We start from the raw sequence: 19,121 nt of genomic DNA on the forward strand, positions 1-19,121 counted from the left end.
TGATGCGTAAACACAGCCTCCTTACTTACATGCAAGGCCACCCCCCCCTTCCATCCCTACCCCCCCACGCCGGGCTGTGCTGTCCCCAGAAGCTCATCCCACGGCGGGCCTCGACCTTGGCGGGCCCCTGAGGGGCCGCCCCTGCCCCCGGCACTGTGCCGACCCCATGTGCCGTGGCGGGATCCGGTTGGCCGTCCCGCGCCCTGCGCCGCGGCCACCAAGGAGCCCAGCTCGCGCGCCCGACCCGCGTAGACGCGAAGGGCAGGCGGCTAAACGATCGCGGGCGGCGCCCCTCGCCGGCGCGGCCACCCTGGACTCCCCTGCAGGTGTCCGTGTCCGCATCGCCCTCGTCTCCAGAGCGTGCTCTCCTGTGGCGCTTCCTTTCGGTCCCGCAGGGCCTCGGCCTCTGGGGAGGTCCGAGCGGGCGCCTCCCACCTGAGAAAGGCGGGCGCTGGTCTCCCCCCAGCCCCGCTCGGCGGGGGCCAGACGCCCTGCCTGCCTCTCCCCGCCGGCGCTGCCGCGTCTCACCTCCCCAGCTCCCCTCCCGGCCCGAGGGGTGCTCCGGCGCGTGCGGGGCGGTACCCGCGCGAACCCCCCAACCTGGTTGGCCTCCGCCCCCCGGCCCTAGCAACCGTTGCTAAGGGGCGTGGCTCGACCACGCGGAGCCGGAAGATTGCCGCGGCTCATGAATATTTACAAATTCAACGGAAGCCCCGCCCCCGTTGCCTTGACGCCCAGGCCCCTCAACCCCACGGCCGGAAAAACCACCCCGAGTCAAAGAGAGCACCCGGCTGAGGAGGGCGCCCAGGGCCGAGCTCCCGGGGCTGCGGCACCGGGGCTGACCCCTCAGGTGAGAGCCGAGCCCGTCTATGGTTCCGGGGCCGCAGGCCTTGCTGTCTCCCCCGTGCCAGGGGGGAAACTGAGGCCGAGAATGGAGCATGGAGCACCAGACATTGGGGTCCCGGTGATGCCCCAGATGTCAGATCTGACCCACTAAGGACCCATCCCACAATCCCTGGCCCTGCTTAGGGTCTCCCGGTCACCGGGACAGGAGGGACCCCAAGCCCTGCCCAGGGACCCAGACTCTGGGGTTTCCCTGGTGGGGATCTAAGAGGGGAGAGGCCCTGCCCTCAGAAGGAATGGCAGGTGGAGGGGACCCAGAGAGGGGATGAGCCCGGCCAGGAGCTGGCATTGGCCTGGGTCGTGGAGAGAGAAAGACCCCCACGTTTCCAACTGCGGGGGCTCACAGAGTGGTGGGGCAGGATGGGATCAGGGCCGTGAACAGTGTGGGTGGGTCCAGGCCAGCGAGTAGATGTGAGGGGACAGTGTCTCGATGGGAGCCTCAGCCTCCAATCCAGGCCCCGCTCCTTAGACCCCAAGACCTTTGGCTAAACCGGACCCATACTCTGGGCCTAGTCGTGGGCAGGACCTCAGGTCAGGCTGCTCTCAGGCACAGAGGAAAGGGGGTGGCCCACTGGCATCCTGGCTAGCCCTTAGCCTTCCCAGAGCCCAAGGCTGGTAGCCCTGGGTCAGGTGGGGGCAGCATCTTCCCAGGGGGCCTGGTGCTGCGTCCTCCGTCGAGGCCTGGGGCCTTTCACCAGCTGGAGAAAGGCAGGCAGCAGAGGAACTTTTGGAAAGAAATCCTGGCCAGAAATTCCGTGAGGCTCTTCACTGAGGCTCCCCTGCATGGCCTTCACCCCTTTGGGTCTTTGGTGTGTGGTCACTTTCCAGACGAGGGCACGTGAAGCCTGGGCAGCTTGTCCAAAGGCCAGGCACTCCCTTCCACCCTCTCTGTCAAAGGCTAGCTGACCAACCGCACCCCCCCCCCACGAGGGTGGAGGGTTCTAGACGTGATGGGGAGGATGAACCTTGACCATCCGCAGGGGGTGATAGACAAGAGCAGTGGCCGGAAGCGGCATCTGCCACATTCTCTGATATTTCGGGGAATATTCTCGAGCCCCTGTTCTTCACACTGGCCTTGGCAGGCGAGCGTCCTGCCCACACAGAGCCCATGTTGTCTCAGGCAAGGCACTCAACTGAACTGAGGGCTGTAGAAGCGGGTCAATCTTCTCAGGGAGTAAGTGCAGGAAGGTCGGGAGAGAGCACAGGAGTGGGGGTCGGCGAGGCCCTGACCTGAGTTGGAGGACGGAGCCAGGATATTCCCCACAGACTTCTAGCTCTACCCGCAGAGATGATTCCAGGGTCTGGGGCCAGGCACAGGCATCCGCGTCTTTAAGGAGCAATGCCAGGTGAGCCTGGTGCAGGTGGACCACGTCCCCTGGGGCCTGGGGGTTAATGCCTAAGAAGGACAGAGTTCCTGGGAGGCCCGCCCACAGGGGACGGTCCAGAGCGACAGGCCATGGACCCCATTTGGAGAGGGTGGAGTTGGGAATGGAGGGAAGTGGGGATTTGAATGAAGACCAAGCATTTGCGTGGGAGAGACCCAGAGGGACCCCAGCGTTGGTCACCCATATGGCTGTCTTCCCCATCAGCCGGGCCGGGGGGCTCCATCAGGATGGTTGAAAGGACCTAAGGGCCCCAGGATGACAGCCCCACACCTCTGCACCTGCTTGCTTCTGGGCCTGTGACCTTGGCCCAGCCTGTCCCAGGTCCCTCATGCATGGTAACCTGGCCAGAAGGCCAACCCGACTCTTTCTCACAGGTGCCGCCTGGGGCCACATGCTGCCCTCTTGCCCAGATGTTTGACCCACGGTGGGAAAAGGCAGCTGCCTCCAGGTGAAGGGGCTCAGTGGGCACACGGGTGGGCAGGGGAGTGCCTGAGACCCTGGTCCTGAGCCCACCAGGCTCGGAGACCACCCAGTGGAGAAGGACACGCAGCACAAGGCCTGAGGCCAATGGGCACACAGGGCCTGGAGGCCCCCCACCCCAGCTACTCAGGGCCTCAGATGGGACAGCCTGGGCCGGCACCCCTGTGTGGACCCTGAACCCAGGGCAGAGACACACGGAGGGCCACCTGCCCAGGCGGGGGTTGTGAGCCCAGGCTGAGGAAGGGGACTGCGAGGGCCCCAGACAGGTGGGGACTTCACCATCAGAGCCTTCTCCGGGCCAGAGGTGGGCTCCAGGGGCCTGCTGTGTGCTCAGACAGGTTAGGGTTAAGGTTGGGGTTAGGGTTAAGGTTAGGGTTAGGTCAGGGTCTGTGCAGGGTTCAGCTGGGCTGTGGATCAGAGGAAGGGCAGAGCCGTATCCCCTTTGCCCTCTGCCTGTGCCCCCTAGGTTGGATGTGAATGGACCAGGCCTGGGACAGAGCCCATGGGATTCGGCCCAGAACAGCCAGTGTGCAGGTGCGGGAGCTGAGCTGGCCGGGCCTGCCCAACCCCCACCCCCAGAGCAAGGCCCGGGGCAGGTGTGGGGGCGGCCACAGCAAGCAGCTGGTGGAGGAGTACCTGTCACCTGCCCAACTGGTAAGTTTTGGGGGCTTGGGCTTGGCCGCAGGAGCCCACGTAGCTGACAATGCGTTCGGCTCTGCCGGGCCCCTGTGCCCACTCCGGCCTCAGGACCCACCCCAGGTGCTTGGTAACACAGCCGTTCCCCAGGCGTTCAGGCCACAGAAGAGCCCAAGCCAGGCACTTCCGCACATTTGCTGAGCACCCACTGTGCGCTGGGCTCCAGGGACCCATCTGTGACCCACACAGAAGGCCCCTCATTCCTGTGGGAAACAGGGTGACAGCCCATCGGAGTGTGTGACCCACAGACAGCAAACTGGGCACGGAGGAGAGAGCAGGCATCCTCTGGGCGTCTGCTGGGGGGTGGGGGCGTCCTGGGGTCCCACTGCCTGGGTCTGGCACAGCCATTGAAGCCTTTCTCCCAAATCTTGGCTGGGGGTGGCAGTCGCTCCCCCACCCCCACCCTGAGTCCCAGCAGGTTCTGCACAGCCCTCTTGACTGTGGGTTCCCACCCAGTGACCCCAGAGTTCAACGCTGTGCCTCCCAGTGACCGGACCTCTTCCCTTTCTGGCCATGCCCCTTGCCCGCCATTGGCCACATTGAGGGCCAGGCTCTCCCCGGCATCTCTCCAGCCCACACCACACTTGCACCCAGGTGAGAGGTGGGAGGCACATGGAAGGAGACCCTTGGACACCCCAGGATTATACACCCCCCAACACTCAGCAGAAGGAAGCATGGCTGCCTGGGGTCCCCACGCACCTTCCTGACCACCTCGGAGAAGGGTCCACATGCTCTGGTCACTGCAGGTGGAAGGGACACTCCCACTAGCCCCTCCCTGCTCCCCCATGGCCTCTGTGTGTCCACCCTCTAACCAGGCCTGCAGTACTCGCAGCGCCCAGGGTCCTTGTCCAGCGTGGACCTGTCACATCAGGCCAGCACGCCCCCACTGCTGCACAGGCCCCCGTGCTGGGGACACGCCTTGGTCAGAGCCACTCCATCCACCCCGGGACCTCCCCCTTCTCCACCAGCTCCTGGCTGGGGAGAGCCCACCTGCGTGAGTGCAGTTTCTGACAGCCTCCACAGGCAGCGGCCTAAAACCACACGTGTTTCCTGGCGCATTTGAGACCAGTGCCCAGCACGCCAAAGCCACACCCACAGTGGTGGCTGAAGCCTTTCCCTCGGTCGCTGCAACCGGGCGTCTCAGGCCTCTGTCCTCCCAGAGCCTCCCCTGTGCAGCAGGTGTGTGGCAACTGATTTCTCCCTGAGGCTGAGTCTTACTGGGTCATTCTACCTCCAATCCCTTCATTTCTTTCTTTCATTGGTTGGAGTTGAAAAGTCATTTTATTTTTCAAGCCACAATTTCCACTGCGTCCCCTCAGAGCTCTGCTTCCTGTAGAACCTCATCAAGTGCAGTGGACCGTGGCCAGCTCACTCTGCCCCCAGCTTGGTTGGCACCTCTCCACCCACTGTCACAAGTTCATTGTATACATCTTCTGTCATCCAGGTTATGACAGGAGATCCCCTTACCAAAAATTCCATTGTCACATGACCTGGGTCTCCATCTTTCCAGCTTCAGTAACACTCACGTCACACCCCCCCACACACACCAGTCCCCAATCCAATGTCACTTCGTTTCATTGTTTTTGTTTTGGTAGCTATGGGACCTGCAACTAGGTCCCAAGTTTTGTATAAGTCAGCTGTTGCTATAGTGATGCTGTGTAACAAACAGCCCCCAAATTCATCGGCTTACAATACAAGTGTACCATCCACAGGTTTGAGGGAGGCTGGGGCTCAGCCGTGCTCAGCAGAGCTGGGCTCCAGGCCCTGAACTACACTGGGCCTGTTCTGTGGGTCTCATTAGGACACCAGCACCCCTCAGGGCAGGCCCTTCTCTGACAACGGCCCCACCAGCCACTCACGATCACGGCCTCTGCTCCTGTCACATCACACTCGTTGTCCAGCCAGAGCCAGCCATGTCTGGAGTCAGCGTGGGTGAGACAGGGAAACACCTGCCACCTGCGTCAGCCTCGCAGCCAAAAGCAGGAGTTTCACTGGGGGTGGGGGGTGACTACTGTCCACCTCCTCTGGCTGACTCCCCACTGACCCCTGCAGCAGGCCCTGGCTCAGGTGGATGACCTCCAACTGGTGAGCATGCTGGAGATGTGTGTCAACACCCGTGAGAATAGCCTGGGGAACTTTGGTGAGAACCCCTCCTCGTGCACACCTACCGCCGTCCCGGCCAGGCCACGCTTGTGGGATCTACGGGCCACATCTGCCAGGCTCTGGTCTTTGGACCACTGAACCCCATAGGCCCGCCCTGCAACCCTGCTCTCCAGGGACACAGGACTCCGTCTCAGTGCCCCGTTCCTTGAGAGAGTCAGTGACTCAGAGACCTCTCGTGGGGCCCTGGATGCATGGGACACTGGCTGGGTGATCCCATGCTCTGGAACCCACTGTGTGGTCTGTGGCTGCAGTGCCCATGGGCGGGCCATGGGAGGCGGCCTGGGGGTGAGACCCAAGCTCCGGCCATATCCCCGCCAGCCAGGCTCCTCTCCCCGCAGAGCCTGTGGCCTCACAGCCTTCCATGTGACCCTGTCCTCTTGGGGTGCCTTTTGCACCCTGCCCTGCTGGCCTGTGTCGTTCGAGCCAGACCTCAGACATTAGCATGTGGTCCCAAGGCTGCCCCTGGGCCTCAGAGCATCCATCGGGCAGCAGGGGCCGAGGGGCACCAGTGTCTTTGAAGGGTGCAGAAGGCGGGCAGGGCCTGCGCTGACCTCTCTTCCTGTGGCCCCACAGGGCTGCACCTGCCCAACCTCAGCCAGTTGAAGTTGAATGGCAGCTGTTTGGGTTCCCTGAGGTGAGTGCTCCCCCCGCCGCTGTGGTGGTCATGAGGGGAGAGCGTCCTGCTGGCCTGGGTGGGGTCCTGGGCATCCCAGTCTCCAGCTCCTGGCCCTAACACCCAGCCCTGGTCACATTGCCCACCCTGGTCAGCTGGAGGCCCTGCTGAGGGTCACGCATTCCACCCAGAGCCTGTGGACAGGGTCGGGCTGGTCACATCAGGTTGTGTGGCTGCTGAGGTGTCCAGGGACCACCCTGTGGTTCCCAGAAGGTGCCCACTGACCTTCAGCAAAGGACCCCCAACCCACGAGGCTGGACAGCTCATCACTGACCAGCTTCTGGATTTTGGGTATCCCCACACCCCTCACCGCAGCCCTGGAGCTGTGTCCCTGCACCGGTGGTAGGGGGCCAGAGCCGGGGGTCAAGCCAGCCCCCATCAGCCCAGTGAGACGAGCAGAGGGGCACGGCCACTGCTAACCAGCCGGACCTCAGGCCCCATGTGAAACACAACAGCATCTTAATAATTAGCTTAAAAGACAAAATGCAAAACTCAGGACAGATTAAAGTTTTTGTTTACTTCGTAGGGCTGGAAAGAACAAAGCTGAAGCAGTATCAGAGTTTATTGGGTGCTTGAACAAAATAAGTGTCAGGAAGGGCTTCCTAGGTGGCGCAGTGGTTAAGAATCCGCCTGACAATACAGAGGTCACGGGTTCGATCCCAGCTCCAGGAAGCTCCCACATGCCACGGAGCAACTAAGCCCGTGTGCCAAAATAAAAAAAAAAAAAAAAAAAAAAGTGTCAGGAAAACACTGCTGGTTTTACGCAGCCAGAGAGATATCCTGAGGCAGCAGGAGGCCAGTCCCAGTTCTAGAAAGTTCTCCCGATGTTTTAAACAGGCTGTAGTTGTCCAGCCGTTTCCAGGGGAGATGATAAAGGTATTCATTAAACAGCCTTGCGCAATTTTTCCTATTTGTACTGCTGTTTGTCAAATAAACATCAAAAAGAATCAGATAAAACACCCGAAAGCCTCGAAGTGAAAGCAAAGAAGACGGGAGGCCTCATGGCTGCCACGGGGAGGGACAAGCAGGCGGACACCAGCTCCCACGGCTCCTGCGTGGCCCCTGGGCCTGCAGGGAAGGGTCTGGAAAGCAGGCTCTGGGACACACCTTTAGTACTGACAACACGGCTCAGCAATACTGTGAAGAGACATCAATACTTTAAGTTAACAAAAAATCTTATTTAACCCTTCATTATTAGAGCTTACAAATTAGCTCAAAGAACAATAAAATATATAGAAAACATATAAAATAAAGGGTGGAAACTATAAAGACAAGCGGAAGTTATAAAATTAAATACAATGTACCATTTGTAACAAAACTATTTGATTTCAAGAAAACAAAAAAAATCAATTCGAAGAAAAGATTAGATCATAAATTATGTGAAAAATTAGATCATAAATTATGTGAAAAATGTGAAAAAACGTCGTTCTGTTGATAACAACGGTGAAAAATGTAAGGAATCTTTACATTGTCTGTTATCAAATTCTGAAATGGCCAAACGATGTTTGCAAATCTCCGTGGAGTGAGAGTGAACAAATATTTGTAAAAGGAAACTAATTCAATATGACGGTCCACTGAAGTAGTATTGCAGCTTAGCTGATGACAGAGACAGTCAAGACATTAAAACCTCAGGCAGTGTTACGAGGGCTGGAAAATAATTTTCATGTGACAACTGTCACTTCATCTGAAGCTGAAGGAGAATTCAGCCCCCGAAAGTGTCACTGATGTAAGGACAGATGGGGCTGGTTTCCAGGCCAGCCAGCATCCAGACAAGCACATCCTTTACCAGGACCACTTGTGGGGAAACCACAGTAACAATCTCTAAAACTCAACAACTAACTTGGAGATTCTTAAAATGACTGAAGCGACAGTTTTCACTACAACTTAATCATGTGTGTGTCCCCTTGAGGACTCTTCACCCTGCCTCCTCCCTCCAGACTATGGTGGTTCTCACATAAACGGAAACCCCTCGTTTCAATTTGTTCCAATCCATCAGTTCTGGCTGGTGCTATGGGTGTATTTTAGAAGTCCACCCCCCAAGGTCTTGGAGATACTCTACTTTTTCTTCTATTCACTTATGGTCTCACTTTTTACTTTTGGGTCTTTAATCTTATCTGCGAGGTTGCCTCCACTCCTGCATGAGATGGAGACCCAGTTCTATTTTCCACCACCTGGTGAGTCAGTTTTCCCAGCATCCTTTACCCCAGGTCCATGTGGACACTGGCGGGGTGAGGACCTTTCCATCCTCACAGTCTTCATTGGTGCTTCATTTGTGTTAATGTGTAACATCTGTTACCCTGATCTGAGTTTTCCTTTTTCCAAATTGACCTAGCTATTCCCGAACACTTATTCTTGCATTTCAGTTTTACAATCAGGTTGTTGGGTTTTACACACCCTAATCCTTCAGGATTTTTTTTAGTTAAAAAAAGTCACATGCTCATTTGGGTTAATTTTTAAGTTATGTACATCCATGAATATGGTATAGCTCTCCATTCATGTGTGCTTTAAGTTTTTAATAGAGTCTTTAAACTTCCTCTGTAAAGTTTATCAGTTAGAATGCTTTCAGCTGCAAGTTACAGAAACCCACGTCCAACAGGCCAAGCAGTGAGAAATTGTTTATTCCTTCGGTGCATAAGGAGCACGGACCAAACCTTGTTCTAAGCACAGAGGATACATCAGGGAACAGAACAGGTAAGAATCCCTGTCTCCAGGGGCAGTGGCTTATTCAGCCAGAGGCCCTGCAGGATGTGGCCCCCATCCCCATGCCCGGGGCTGTTGCAGCCATGTTGATGGGCTGAGGGAGTGTGTTAGCTAGTCTTCTAGGGTTGCTGAACAAAGCACCATGAACCAAGTGGCTTAAACAGGAGAAACTGAATCTCTCAGGTCTGGAGGCCAGGAGTCAAGATCAAGGTGTGTCTCCGAGGCAGAGGGAGAGCCCAGCTCACTCCTCGCTCCTGGGGCTTTGCTGGCCACCTTTGGTGTCCTTCAGCTTGTAGACTCATCACCCCAATCTCTGCCTTCAGCTCATGTGGCCTCCTTCTCCCTGTGTCTGGATCCAAATTTCCCCTTTTTATAAGGATGCCAGTCATACTGGATAAGGCCGCACCTCCTCTCCACATCTGCAGAGACCCTTTTTCCACATCAGGTCACATCCTGAGATCCTGGGGGTTAGGACTCCAACATATGAATTTGGGGGGGATGCAATTCATCCCATAATAGGAAATGTGGCCTCCTGTGTCCATCAGTAAGAACAAGAAGGTTCCCTGCACTCTTCCTGTGTTTCTTTGGCCAGAACTGTATCATGTATACACTCTCTTACACCAACCACTTGGGACAGGGCAGGAAGGATGCCAGCATCTTCTGAAGCAGGGCTCCCTGAAACCAGAACTGAATTAATTCCTACATATTTATAGTATTTTTATAATCATGGATGAGGTCTTGTTTCTATTGTATTCTGTTTGATCATTGCAAATTTAGAGAAACACTATGCTGATTTAGAATAGATTTTTTAAATTTATTTATTGGCTGTATTGGGTCTTTGTTACTGTGCTTGGGCTTTCTCTAGCTGCAGAGAACGGAGAATGGGGGCTACTCTTCACTGCAGTATGCGGGCTTCTCATTGCGGTGGCTTATCTTGTTGTGGAGCATGGGCTCTAGGCATGCAGGCTTCAGTAGTTGCAGCACATGGGCTCAGTAGTTGTGGTGCGTGGGCTTAGTTACTCTGAGGCATGAGGGATCTTCCCAAACCAGGGCTCAAACCCATGTTTCCGGCATTGGCAGGCAGATTCTCAACCACTGCACCACCAGGGAAGCCCTAGATTTTTTTATTTTATTTTATTTTATTAACTTTTATTGGAGTATAGTGGCTTTACAATATTGTGTTAGTTTCTACTGTACAGCAAAGTGAATCAGCTATATGTATACATATATCCCCTCTTTTTTGGACTTCCTAGAATAGATTTTTTTCACAGTCGATTTTTATAAATGAGTCTATTACCTCTGGCAATACTGTACCTTTGTTTTGTATTTGACATTATTGCCAAACTCTCCTATTAATTCAAATAATTTGTTAATTCAGATGGGTTTCTGTATTGATGGTCATATTATCAGCAAGTTATGAGCACTGTCTTTCACTCAAATCCTCCTGCTTCTTTTTCTTTTTCTATAAATTTATTTATTTATTTATTTATTTTATATATTTATTGGCTACATTGGGTCTTCGTTGCTGCACATGGGCTTTCTCTAGTTGCTGCAAGTGGGGGCTACTCTTCATTGTGGTGCACAGGCTCCTCATTGTAGTGGCTTCTCTTGTTGTGGAGCATGGGCCCTAGGCACATGGGCTTCAATAGTTACGGCACATGGGCTCAATAGTTTTGGCTCACAGGCTCCAGAGCACAGACTCAATAGTTGTGTCGCACAGCAGGGCTTGAACCCATGTCCCCTGCATTGGCAGGCAGATTCTTAACCACTGCGCCACTAGGAAGTCCCCTCCTGCTTCTTTTTCTTGTCTTGTTGCTTTGGCCAGCACAATGTTAAACAGCAGCAATAATAGTAGCAGGCATCCTTGGTTTGTGCCTGGTCTTAATATGTATGTGTCTGGGTTCCTCTGTGTCTATTGACATGATCATAAAATGATGTTTCTCCTTTAGTCTATTTATGGACTGGATTCCACGGACAGATTTTGTGACAGTAATTCATCCTTAGATTCCTGCAATAACACTACTTCATGAGTTATTTTAAAATCACTGTAACATTAAAATAATATTTGTTTCACAGTTTTCACATCAGTCTTTATGAGTGATAGTCCTTTAACGCCCCAGTTTGTACTTCCCTGATCCTGGAATCAAAGACTAACTCAGGCAGGGCCCTCCCTTTTATTGTTCTTTTCAACTGCTTAATTTTTTGAAACTTCGTGTACAAGAAATTATTGTGGAAGGTAGAGATTTTCTATTCCATGGTAGAACTTACTTTTAAAACTGATCCAGATCTGGGAACTTGGCGGGAGCAGGGGGAGGTGTCAATCACCATTTAATTTCTTTAGTGGCTATTAGTGTAGTTTTCTTTCTTTTGGTGCCAGCTTTGGGTTTTCAAGAATGTTGGTATATGGTTTGTTCATAATGGTCTTTTGTTATTTTAAATTGCTGCTGTAGCCATTATGATTCCTCTGTTTAGGTTCCATACATTTATTTGCATTGTCCCTCTGTTTATCCTTGATCAGTCTTGCCAGAGGATTGCCTATTAAGTTTTTAAAGAATCAGCACTGGGCTGTGTTAATCTTCTCTGTGGTTTTTCGAGTTCTGACTAGTTTTATTCTAATCTTGATTATACTTTTCCTTCATGTTCTTTTGTCATTTGCTGCTGTTCTTTTTCTGGCTCCTTGAGCTGAAAGCTTAGCTTAATTGTTCTACTCCTTCCAGTTTTTTGATAAATGTATTTAAAGATCTAACTTTCTATGTACAGCATTAGGCAGGTTCCACAAATTTTGTATGCTTTGCTTTTTGTCATTAGTATTTGATAATTTTCCCATTTAATCTGACATGAGGCAACATCTACTCATTATTCCCCAGTCTTTATTCTTCTACAATAATAGGATTCCCTGTTTTCAGTTGGGTATGTAGCCACTTAGAGGAAGCCTGAGGCCCCCGTCCCCTTGCAGCCAGGTCAGGCCCTGAGTCTCAGGCTGAACCACCGGCCACAAGCAGAAAGGTGCATGCAGACTCTGAAAAGAAATGAAATGAAACAATAATAGCATCACAGAAATAAAGACAATCTTGAAAGAAATACTGCAGGAAACCCAATATAAGATATTGTAGGGAAGACAGGAGCATTAAAAATGAGCAAAATTCATTCTCCATGAGTGGAGTTTAAAAGAATCCTGGAGGGCAGCTGGGGGAGGCCTGGCATGGGCAGAATTGTAATCTTTGCAGAAGTGAAGAGAAAGAATAGAACAGAACAAATGTTTAAAGAATAAGGAAAACTTGTCAGACATAAAAGAAAATTTTCATCTACAGATTGAAAGTAAAAATTGAAACTTAATTGCCAACACTGAAACTTATCCTAATAAAGTTACTGGACAGATCATATTGGGGGCAGCCAGGAAAGAGATCAAGTCTTCCTTTAAGAAGAGAGAAAAAAAGAAAGTTTTCCTCAGACTTCTCCATAGAGATACTCAAAGCCAGAAGACAGGAGAATGGTGTCCACACAGCCCAATGGAAAGACGGTGTGAATCAAGAATTCCATACCCAGCCAACATGTTGGAATGACTTAGAGATCAAGGAAAATAGTTCAATTAGCCCCTCTTGAGGGGATCATAAGATGCACATTTTGGCCAATTAAAGGATGATTGGAAAATGCAGGGATGTCCCTGGTGGTCCAGTGGATAAGACTCTGCGCTCCCAATGCAGGGGGCCCAGGTTCAATCCCTGATCGGGGAACTAGAGCCCGCATGCATGCCGCAACTAAGATTCCATGTGCCTCAGCTAAGACCCAGCACAGCCAAAATAAATAAATACATTTAAAAAGAAAAGGAAAATGCATTTAAGGCAATAGACTGGGGAGAAACATGGAATTTTTGTAACTAAAGATGGAGATTATGTTAACAAAACAAAACTTAAAAAACACAATGTACAGGTTAACCAGTGGATGAGATGTAACTGAAGGAATTTGTGGACTGGAAGATGGGTCCTAGTGATGCAGAAAGGTGAGGGGGGTCAGGACATCTCAGGGGTGAGGAGGCGCCTGGGTTGGCCACCCAAGCAGGAGGAAGAGCAGATACCAACACTCAGGGCACCAAAGTGCTGGGAGCACAGAGCAGCTGGAGCTGGGGCAGGGAGGGCAGGGTGGCTGCCCAGAAAGGACCAACGTGCACCACCTCATCACTGCAGGAAAGCCCTTAACCTCAGCATCTCCAACAGCTCAGCATTTCCAGGCAGCATTTCAGACCCTCACTCCCAATCTGAATGCCCAAGAAGATATTAATAGTATAATTAGAAATGTAGAGATGCCCACAGCATGAAAGGGAAAAGTCAGGAAAAACCCACAGGATCCCAGAGGAAACAGACAATACCAGGAGGGAAGTAAAACATCCAGGCATCTTCAGTGAATGTTCTGAGAGACACGGAAGATGTGGCTTCTTTGCCCCTCAACACAAGAACAGCACGCTATGAAAAAAAGATCAGAGAACAATGAAGGGCACTTGGGGATTACATGTATGAGAGCTGAGAAAAAATGTTAACAGCAATGTTGCAAGACAAGGGAATCTCCCAGAAGTCAGAGGAAAGTCAGCAATGTGGAAATGGGAGCGAGAAAGGACGAGAATGAGCCCCTTCTCAGACACCACACGAGAGAGGCTGAGCTCCAGATGTGCGAGCAGGGAACACGAGGAGAGAACTACAGGAGAGAACATCCCAAAAGCCGATGGAAAGGATGTGCAACAGTGGGCTGGTGCCTGGACAGGAGATGAGGAGCACCTAGGCTGAGAGGACCCCCGAGGGCAGAGGTGGGGCCCAGCCTGCCCACCTGCACAGGGAAGGTGGCATAAACAAGTCCCAGGCAGGTGTGGGGAGATCCTGCAGGCACAGCTGGGCTGGTGGAGGGGCTGTGACACAGGATAATCATCCACAAAAGAGGCGGGGGGGTGGGGGGCAGGAGGGGGCCGGGGGTGGGAGAGGGAGGGAGGACACCGTGGCTGACCTCGCTGGGGTGGGGACATCGCATCCACCCCAATGCAGCAGGCAGTGGCCTTCTAGCACAAGGGCAGCTCCCACGGCCAGGCCCAGGCCCTGCAGGGGTTGCATAAGGTGCCCAAGACCAGGCAGCTGTAGCCAGCATGGAAGGCAGGGGGCGGGGGGCTCTGGAGCCCCTTCCTCGGCCTGGAGGCCCCCCCAAGCCAGTCACAACTGCCCCTGCACCTGGAGACAGCCAGATGTGGGTGGCAGCCGGGCACGAGGCGTGGCACAGGACCTTCATGGCCACCGCCCCAGGACAGCACTGACGAGTGCCCCCTGCCTTCTGCAGGGACCTGGGCACCTCACTGGGCCGCCTGCAGGTGCTGTGGCTGGCTTGCTGTGGCCTGGCTGACCTGGATGGCATCGGCTCCTTCCCTGCCCTGAAGGTGGGTCTGCAGTGCCCTGGGTGGGTGTGGGGCAGGGAGCAGGGTCGGGGGGCCCTGGCTGAGCCCCCCTGCCGCCACAGGAACTCTACCTTTCCTACAATAACGTCTCGGACCTGAGCCCCCTGTGCCTGCTCGAGCAGCTGGAGGTGCTGGACCTGGAGGGCAACTGCGTGGAGGATCCGGGGCAGCTGCGGTACCTGCAGCTGTGCCCGCGGCTCGCCACACTCACCCTGGAGGGCAACCCACTGTGCCTGCGGCCAGGCCCCGGCCCCGCCCACCAGGTGGGCACCGGGCGGGGAGGCTCTCTGTGGCCCCAGCCCCTTGGCCCGGGCACTCCTTCACCCACCGGAAGGCTGGCCGGCTTGCCGGAGACCCCAGGGCACACGCCAGGCCACGCCCACCTGCAGCTGGGGGCGTCTCTGCTGGGAGCTCGTCCTCTTGTTGCTGGAGGCCCGGCAACCGCCAACACGTCCTCCTGGGCTAGGACCAGACTCCAGAGGGCCATGTGTGCCCTCCGCCATGGGGAACCACGTGTGTCCTGTGCAGTCCCCACGCAGAGTTGTGTACACAAGCATACACACGTACACACACCCGTGCAGGCCCCATTCAGAGGCACCTCCAGCCCCCACAGGACTGTGCTCATGTACCAGGGGGCCTGTGCACCCTGTCCACGGCCGCACACACCCCTGCCCTTCCTGTGCACACCCAGAGCTCACACACCTGCCCAGATGCTTGCGGCACCCATGCACAGCGGCCGCCCACGGGGCAAGAGCTCTGAGCTCAGGGCAGCTCCACAGGCCAGAGGGCACCCCTGGACCCTGGCAGTGAGCCCAGAGAGTGAGGTCATGCGTGGGTAAGGGCCCAGGGTCCCCACAGTCCCCACTGCCCGAGTGACCCAGGCCGACCTGGCAGCCTGGGCAGAGCAAGATGGCATCACCGACCCCCAGCTGCCCTGCACTGCCCCCGGCAGGTCTGGGGGAAGCAGCTGTGGGCAATGCTGGCCTGAAGGGCCCACTGGACACCCCCTTAGGTGCCCCAGGGCTACAACTACCGGGTAGAGGTGCGGAAGCTCATCCCCCAGCTGCAGGTCTTGGACGAGGTGCCAGCCACACACACAGGCCCGCCGGCCTCCCGGAAGCTGGATCAGGACTGGCTCATGGTGAAGGAGGCCATCAAGGAGGACAGCGTCCTGGACAGCCTGCTCCCCAGGCAGGGTACAGACGGCGGCCATCCAAGGGCCGCGGGCTGCGGCTGCCCCAGGAGGGGGCTCCACACCCCCCACCACCCCTGGCCCCGCCCACAGGCCTCTCAGAGACGGATAGCAGCCTCTGTGTCCCTTCTTGGCCTTGACCCCTCATCCCCAGAGCCCTGCACACCCACCCCCAGGCCACAACACCCTCCCTGTGAGCAGCCGTGGTGGGGGCCTCCCCAACCATCCCCAGAGGGAAAGGAGGGCCAAAGCTGCCCCCCGTGGCCCTGAGCATCAGGCACACAGATGCTGGGAGGTGGGGGTCCCTGCTCTCTGGACAGGGTTCGGCTGGGGGGCTCCTGGGTGGCTGGCTGGTATGGGCCTTGCTGACCTCTGATTTTGACCATTGGGCAGGTCGTCCCCACGGATCCCCCACTTGGAGACTCGGACCCAAGCTATGTTCGCCTGAGACCCAGCCCTGGGGCCCCAGGCCCTGGCCCCTCTCCCTGCTGGTCCCGGGGGGGCCCCTGCCTAAAGGCTTTCTTCCCAAGGGCCCCGCCCCAGAGGACGACGCCAGCAACCTCACGCACGGTAGGTGACCCACCTTGGCGAGAAGCTGGCCCTGTAGCCCCTCAGCTCCAAACCAGGCCCAGCCGCATCCTCTTCTTCAGGTGCTGGCCGGGTCCTCTGTGGAAACCCCACCAAAGGCCTGCAGGAGCGTCGGCACCAGTGCCAGGTACAGCCTGCCCCCGACGCAGGCCTCGTCCCGGCCTGACGGCACCTGCCCCACCCTCCCTTGAAGGCCGTGCCCCTGAGCCAGCCCTTTCCCTTCCCAGGCCGGGATGCACCCAGAGAAGCTGCCCCCTGCCAGGCCTCCCGGGGCCTCCACCCCAGGGCCTGACCCTGCAGACAGCTGTGATCTCCTGGCCTTGGCTGGGCTTCGGGCCTTGAGGGATCTGCGTCTGCAGTGGGTGCTCCCTGCCCCCGCCCCGGCCCTGCCACCCTGTGTGTCCTGACTGGGGGAGGGGGCTTGTGGCTGGGACCCGCCTTGGCTGAGTAGTCACTGGCCCCCAGGTGGCTGGAGGGGCTGGTCCTGGGAGCCCAAGGCTGCAGCCCCTCCCCCTCCCCACACCCCAGTCTCCTCCCCGGTAGGTGCCTGGAGGCCCGGGAGGAGGGGGCCGCAGCCCCCCGGGGCCCACAGAGGGGCCCTGAAGAACAAGAGGACGAGGCTGAGCCCAAGACTTGCCTGAGTCCCCCGAGCCTGGCCCCAGGTACCGGCGCGGCTGTGCATGCCACCTCAGATCAGCTCTGTCCCCCTCCTCAGCCAGGCTCTGAGATGGGTGGAACAGGGAGGTACTCTCTTGGGGGTGGGGGCTCACGACCGAGGGGTTCCAACCCCAAGTCCCCCTCCGCTGAGCCCCCACTGGGGCTGGATGAGAGAGAGAGAGAGAGAGAGAAGGCCCTGCAGAGAAGGATGGCGTGAGCAGAGGCCAGAGGGGTCCCAAAACAAAGAGCCAGTGGCCCCAGGGGTGGGGGCAATATGGGGCCAGGAGCACAAGCAGGATAGGCCCACCAGAAGTTCTCAGGGCCGAAAAAGAGAGCAAGGCCACCAGATGGGCAGGAGACCAAGGCGGGGAGGGTACCACCCTTCCTCTGCAGACAGGGCCTGTGCTGGGCTTGGGACACAGAATTAAGGCAGGCGAGGCCCTCCCTCAGGGACACTGGCTTCAGAGTGACCACGGCTGAGCGGAGCAAATGCAGGGGCTGTGAAGCAGAGAGACCCCTCACCCAGCAGGGCCCAGGGAGGCTTCCTGGAGGAAGGGTCTGAACCAACTGGCAGAACAGCTGGGTGGGCAAACTGGGAGGGGCACTGTAAGCAGGTGTGTGTGTGTGCAGAGATACAGGCTGCAAGGTTGGCTGAATGGCCCTCTGGGGCTGGGGGTCTGCATCAGGGAGGTCAGGACAGAGCAGGGACGTGGCAGGCCAAAGCTCTGCCTGGGGGGAGGGGCTGGGGGAGGTGGGCCCTGAAATAGCCAGTGACCTAGGGAGGGGTGGAGGGGGAGCAGGCAGGCAGCCAAGAGGAGTGGCTGGAGGGGTGACAAGTGGCAGTGACGGACAAACGGGTGCCAGGACCTCCTACTCCAGTCTGGGTCCAGGTGGGCACTGGGTGACCACAGCCACACCCAGCCAGCCTGCCCTCTGGTGGGTGCCAGGGCCTGGCTCTATAGGGGAGGTTTGGGAACTGCCCCAGGGCCACCAGCCCATGAGCATGGCCTGGGGGACTGGACCCAGGGATCCAAAGCCAGGGCCCAGCCTTCCCCAGAGGTGGGCCCAGCTCAAGCAAAGGTCAGAGGTGACAGAGCACAGGAGGTGGCCCAGAGGAGTGCTGCCTTGTGGGGGGTGAAGGCCTAAGGGGGGAGCCACAGCAGACACTGCAGCCCTGCCCATGGTGACCACCCCCCCATTGACTCCTTGGGGGCCCTTGTCTGACATGCTGTTTCTCTCCCTGTTTTCCAGAGCCTTCCAGGCCCTTGGGCTACAACCTGATCCCCTCTCCCCCCAAGTCCCTCATGCCATCTGACAGGGGCAGCAGCTCCCAGGGGTCCACACATCTGCAGTTCCGGGGGCGTCGCCTCAGAGGCCTGGGTAGTTTGGGGCCTGGCCTGAGTCAGAGGCCTGGCCTGGGTCAGGGACTGGCTGCAGTGACTGCTCTGAGAGCCCTAGATGTGACCTCAGGCCCCAGCCCTCAAGCGGAAGGACGTCCAGGCCCAAAGCCAGCACCAGATCCAGCAGCCAGACGCCCAGCCTCCAGTGCATGCCGCACCTGAACCTCATCACCCCGGCCCAACCCCACCCCTGATGTACTCCCCCACCCACTGCCAGGCTGGCCTGGGTGGTGGCCAAGGGCCCCACAGCGATGCTGGGAGCCCCCGTGTGAACTCTGGCCCAGAGCACCTGGGCGAGTGTGTTGTGGGGTGGGAAGTGGGCCGGGCACAGGAGAAGACTCTCTTGGTGGAGGGAAGTCAGGAGTTGGGACCACCAAGGGCGGGCAGCGGGAGAGCTCAAGATAGGATGGCCCAGCTGCCCACCTCTTCCGTGTGGCCCGGCCTTCTCAGGAGGAGCAGGCCTGGAAGAGAGCGAGCTGGGCCGAGGCTGAGGTGGCTGGGGCGGGCCGGCCCACCCCCCGCCGCCCCCGGCCAGCCCTCCAGCCTCCCCAGGGCTCTGAGCCACTCTCAGGCTGCCCTGGTCTGAAGCGGAGGCGCTCGCCCCGGGTCACCCAGGGAGGGTGTGGCCGGGCCGCCCACCCCCGGTGGACTCGTGGGGCTCCCCGGGCGGGGACGGGGCGGCCAGCTCCCTCCTCTCGGGGCCAGATTCCCAGAAACCAAGCGAACCATTTTGAACTCTCAGGTACACAGAAACGCGGTTTACTTGGTAGACGCTGTGGGCTCAATAAACCACGCAGCTGGCCCCGCCGGCCTCCCGCGCCCTCTCCGCGGCCGGGCCGCCGCCACAGCCGGG

General features: G+C 56.9%; 1 protein-coding gene across 1 annotated transcript; it reads left to right on the top strand.

Annotated features, from left to right (window-relative positions):
- Positions 1 to 764: 764 nt before the first annotated feature.
- LRRC56 (leucine rich repeat containing 56) lies at positions 765 to 18,430 on the top strand. The gene is given in 13 exon segments (XM_057726269.1): positions 765 to 850; positions 2,663 to 2,736; positions 3,235 to 3,422; positions 5,491 to 5,604; positions 6,201 to 6,261; positions 14,317 to 14,413; positions 14,494 to 14,694; positions 15,444 to 15,627; positions 16,017 to 16,193; positions 16,274 to 16,338; positions 16,439 to 16,569; positions 16,740 to 16,873; positions 18,120 to 18,430. Coding segments are annotated over 12 exon segments (1,701 nt in total). The 5' UTR covers positions 765 to 850; positions 2,663 to 2,698.
- The last annotated feature ends 691 nt before the right edge of the window (positions 18,431 to 19,121 follow it).

The sequence above is a fragment of the Hippopotamus amphibius genome, chromosome 3 (genome assembly GCF_030028045.1).
Source record: "Hippopotamus amphibius kiboko isolate mHipAmp2 chromosome 3, mHipAmp2.hap2, whole genome shotgun sequence".
NCBI classification, from domain to species: domain Eukaryota; kingdom Metazoa; phylum Chordata; class Mammalia; order Artiodactyla; family Hippopotamidae; genus Hippopotamus; species Hippopotamus amphibius.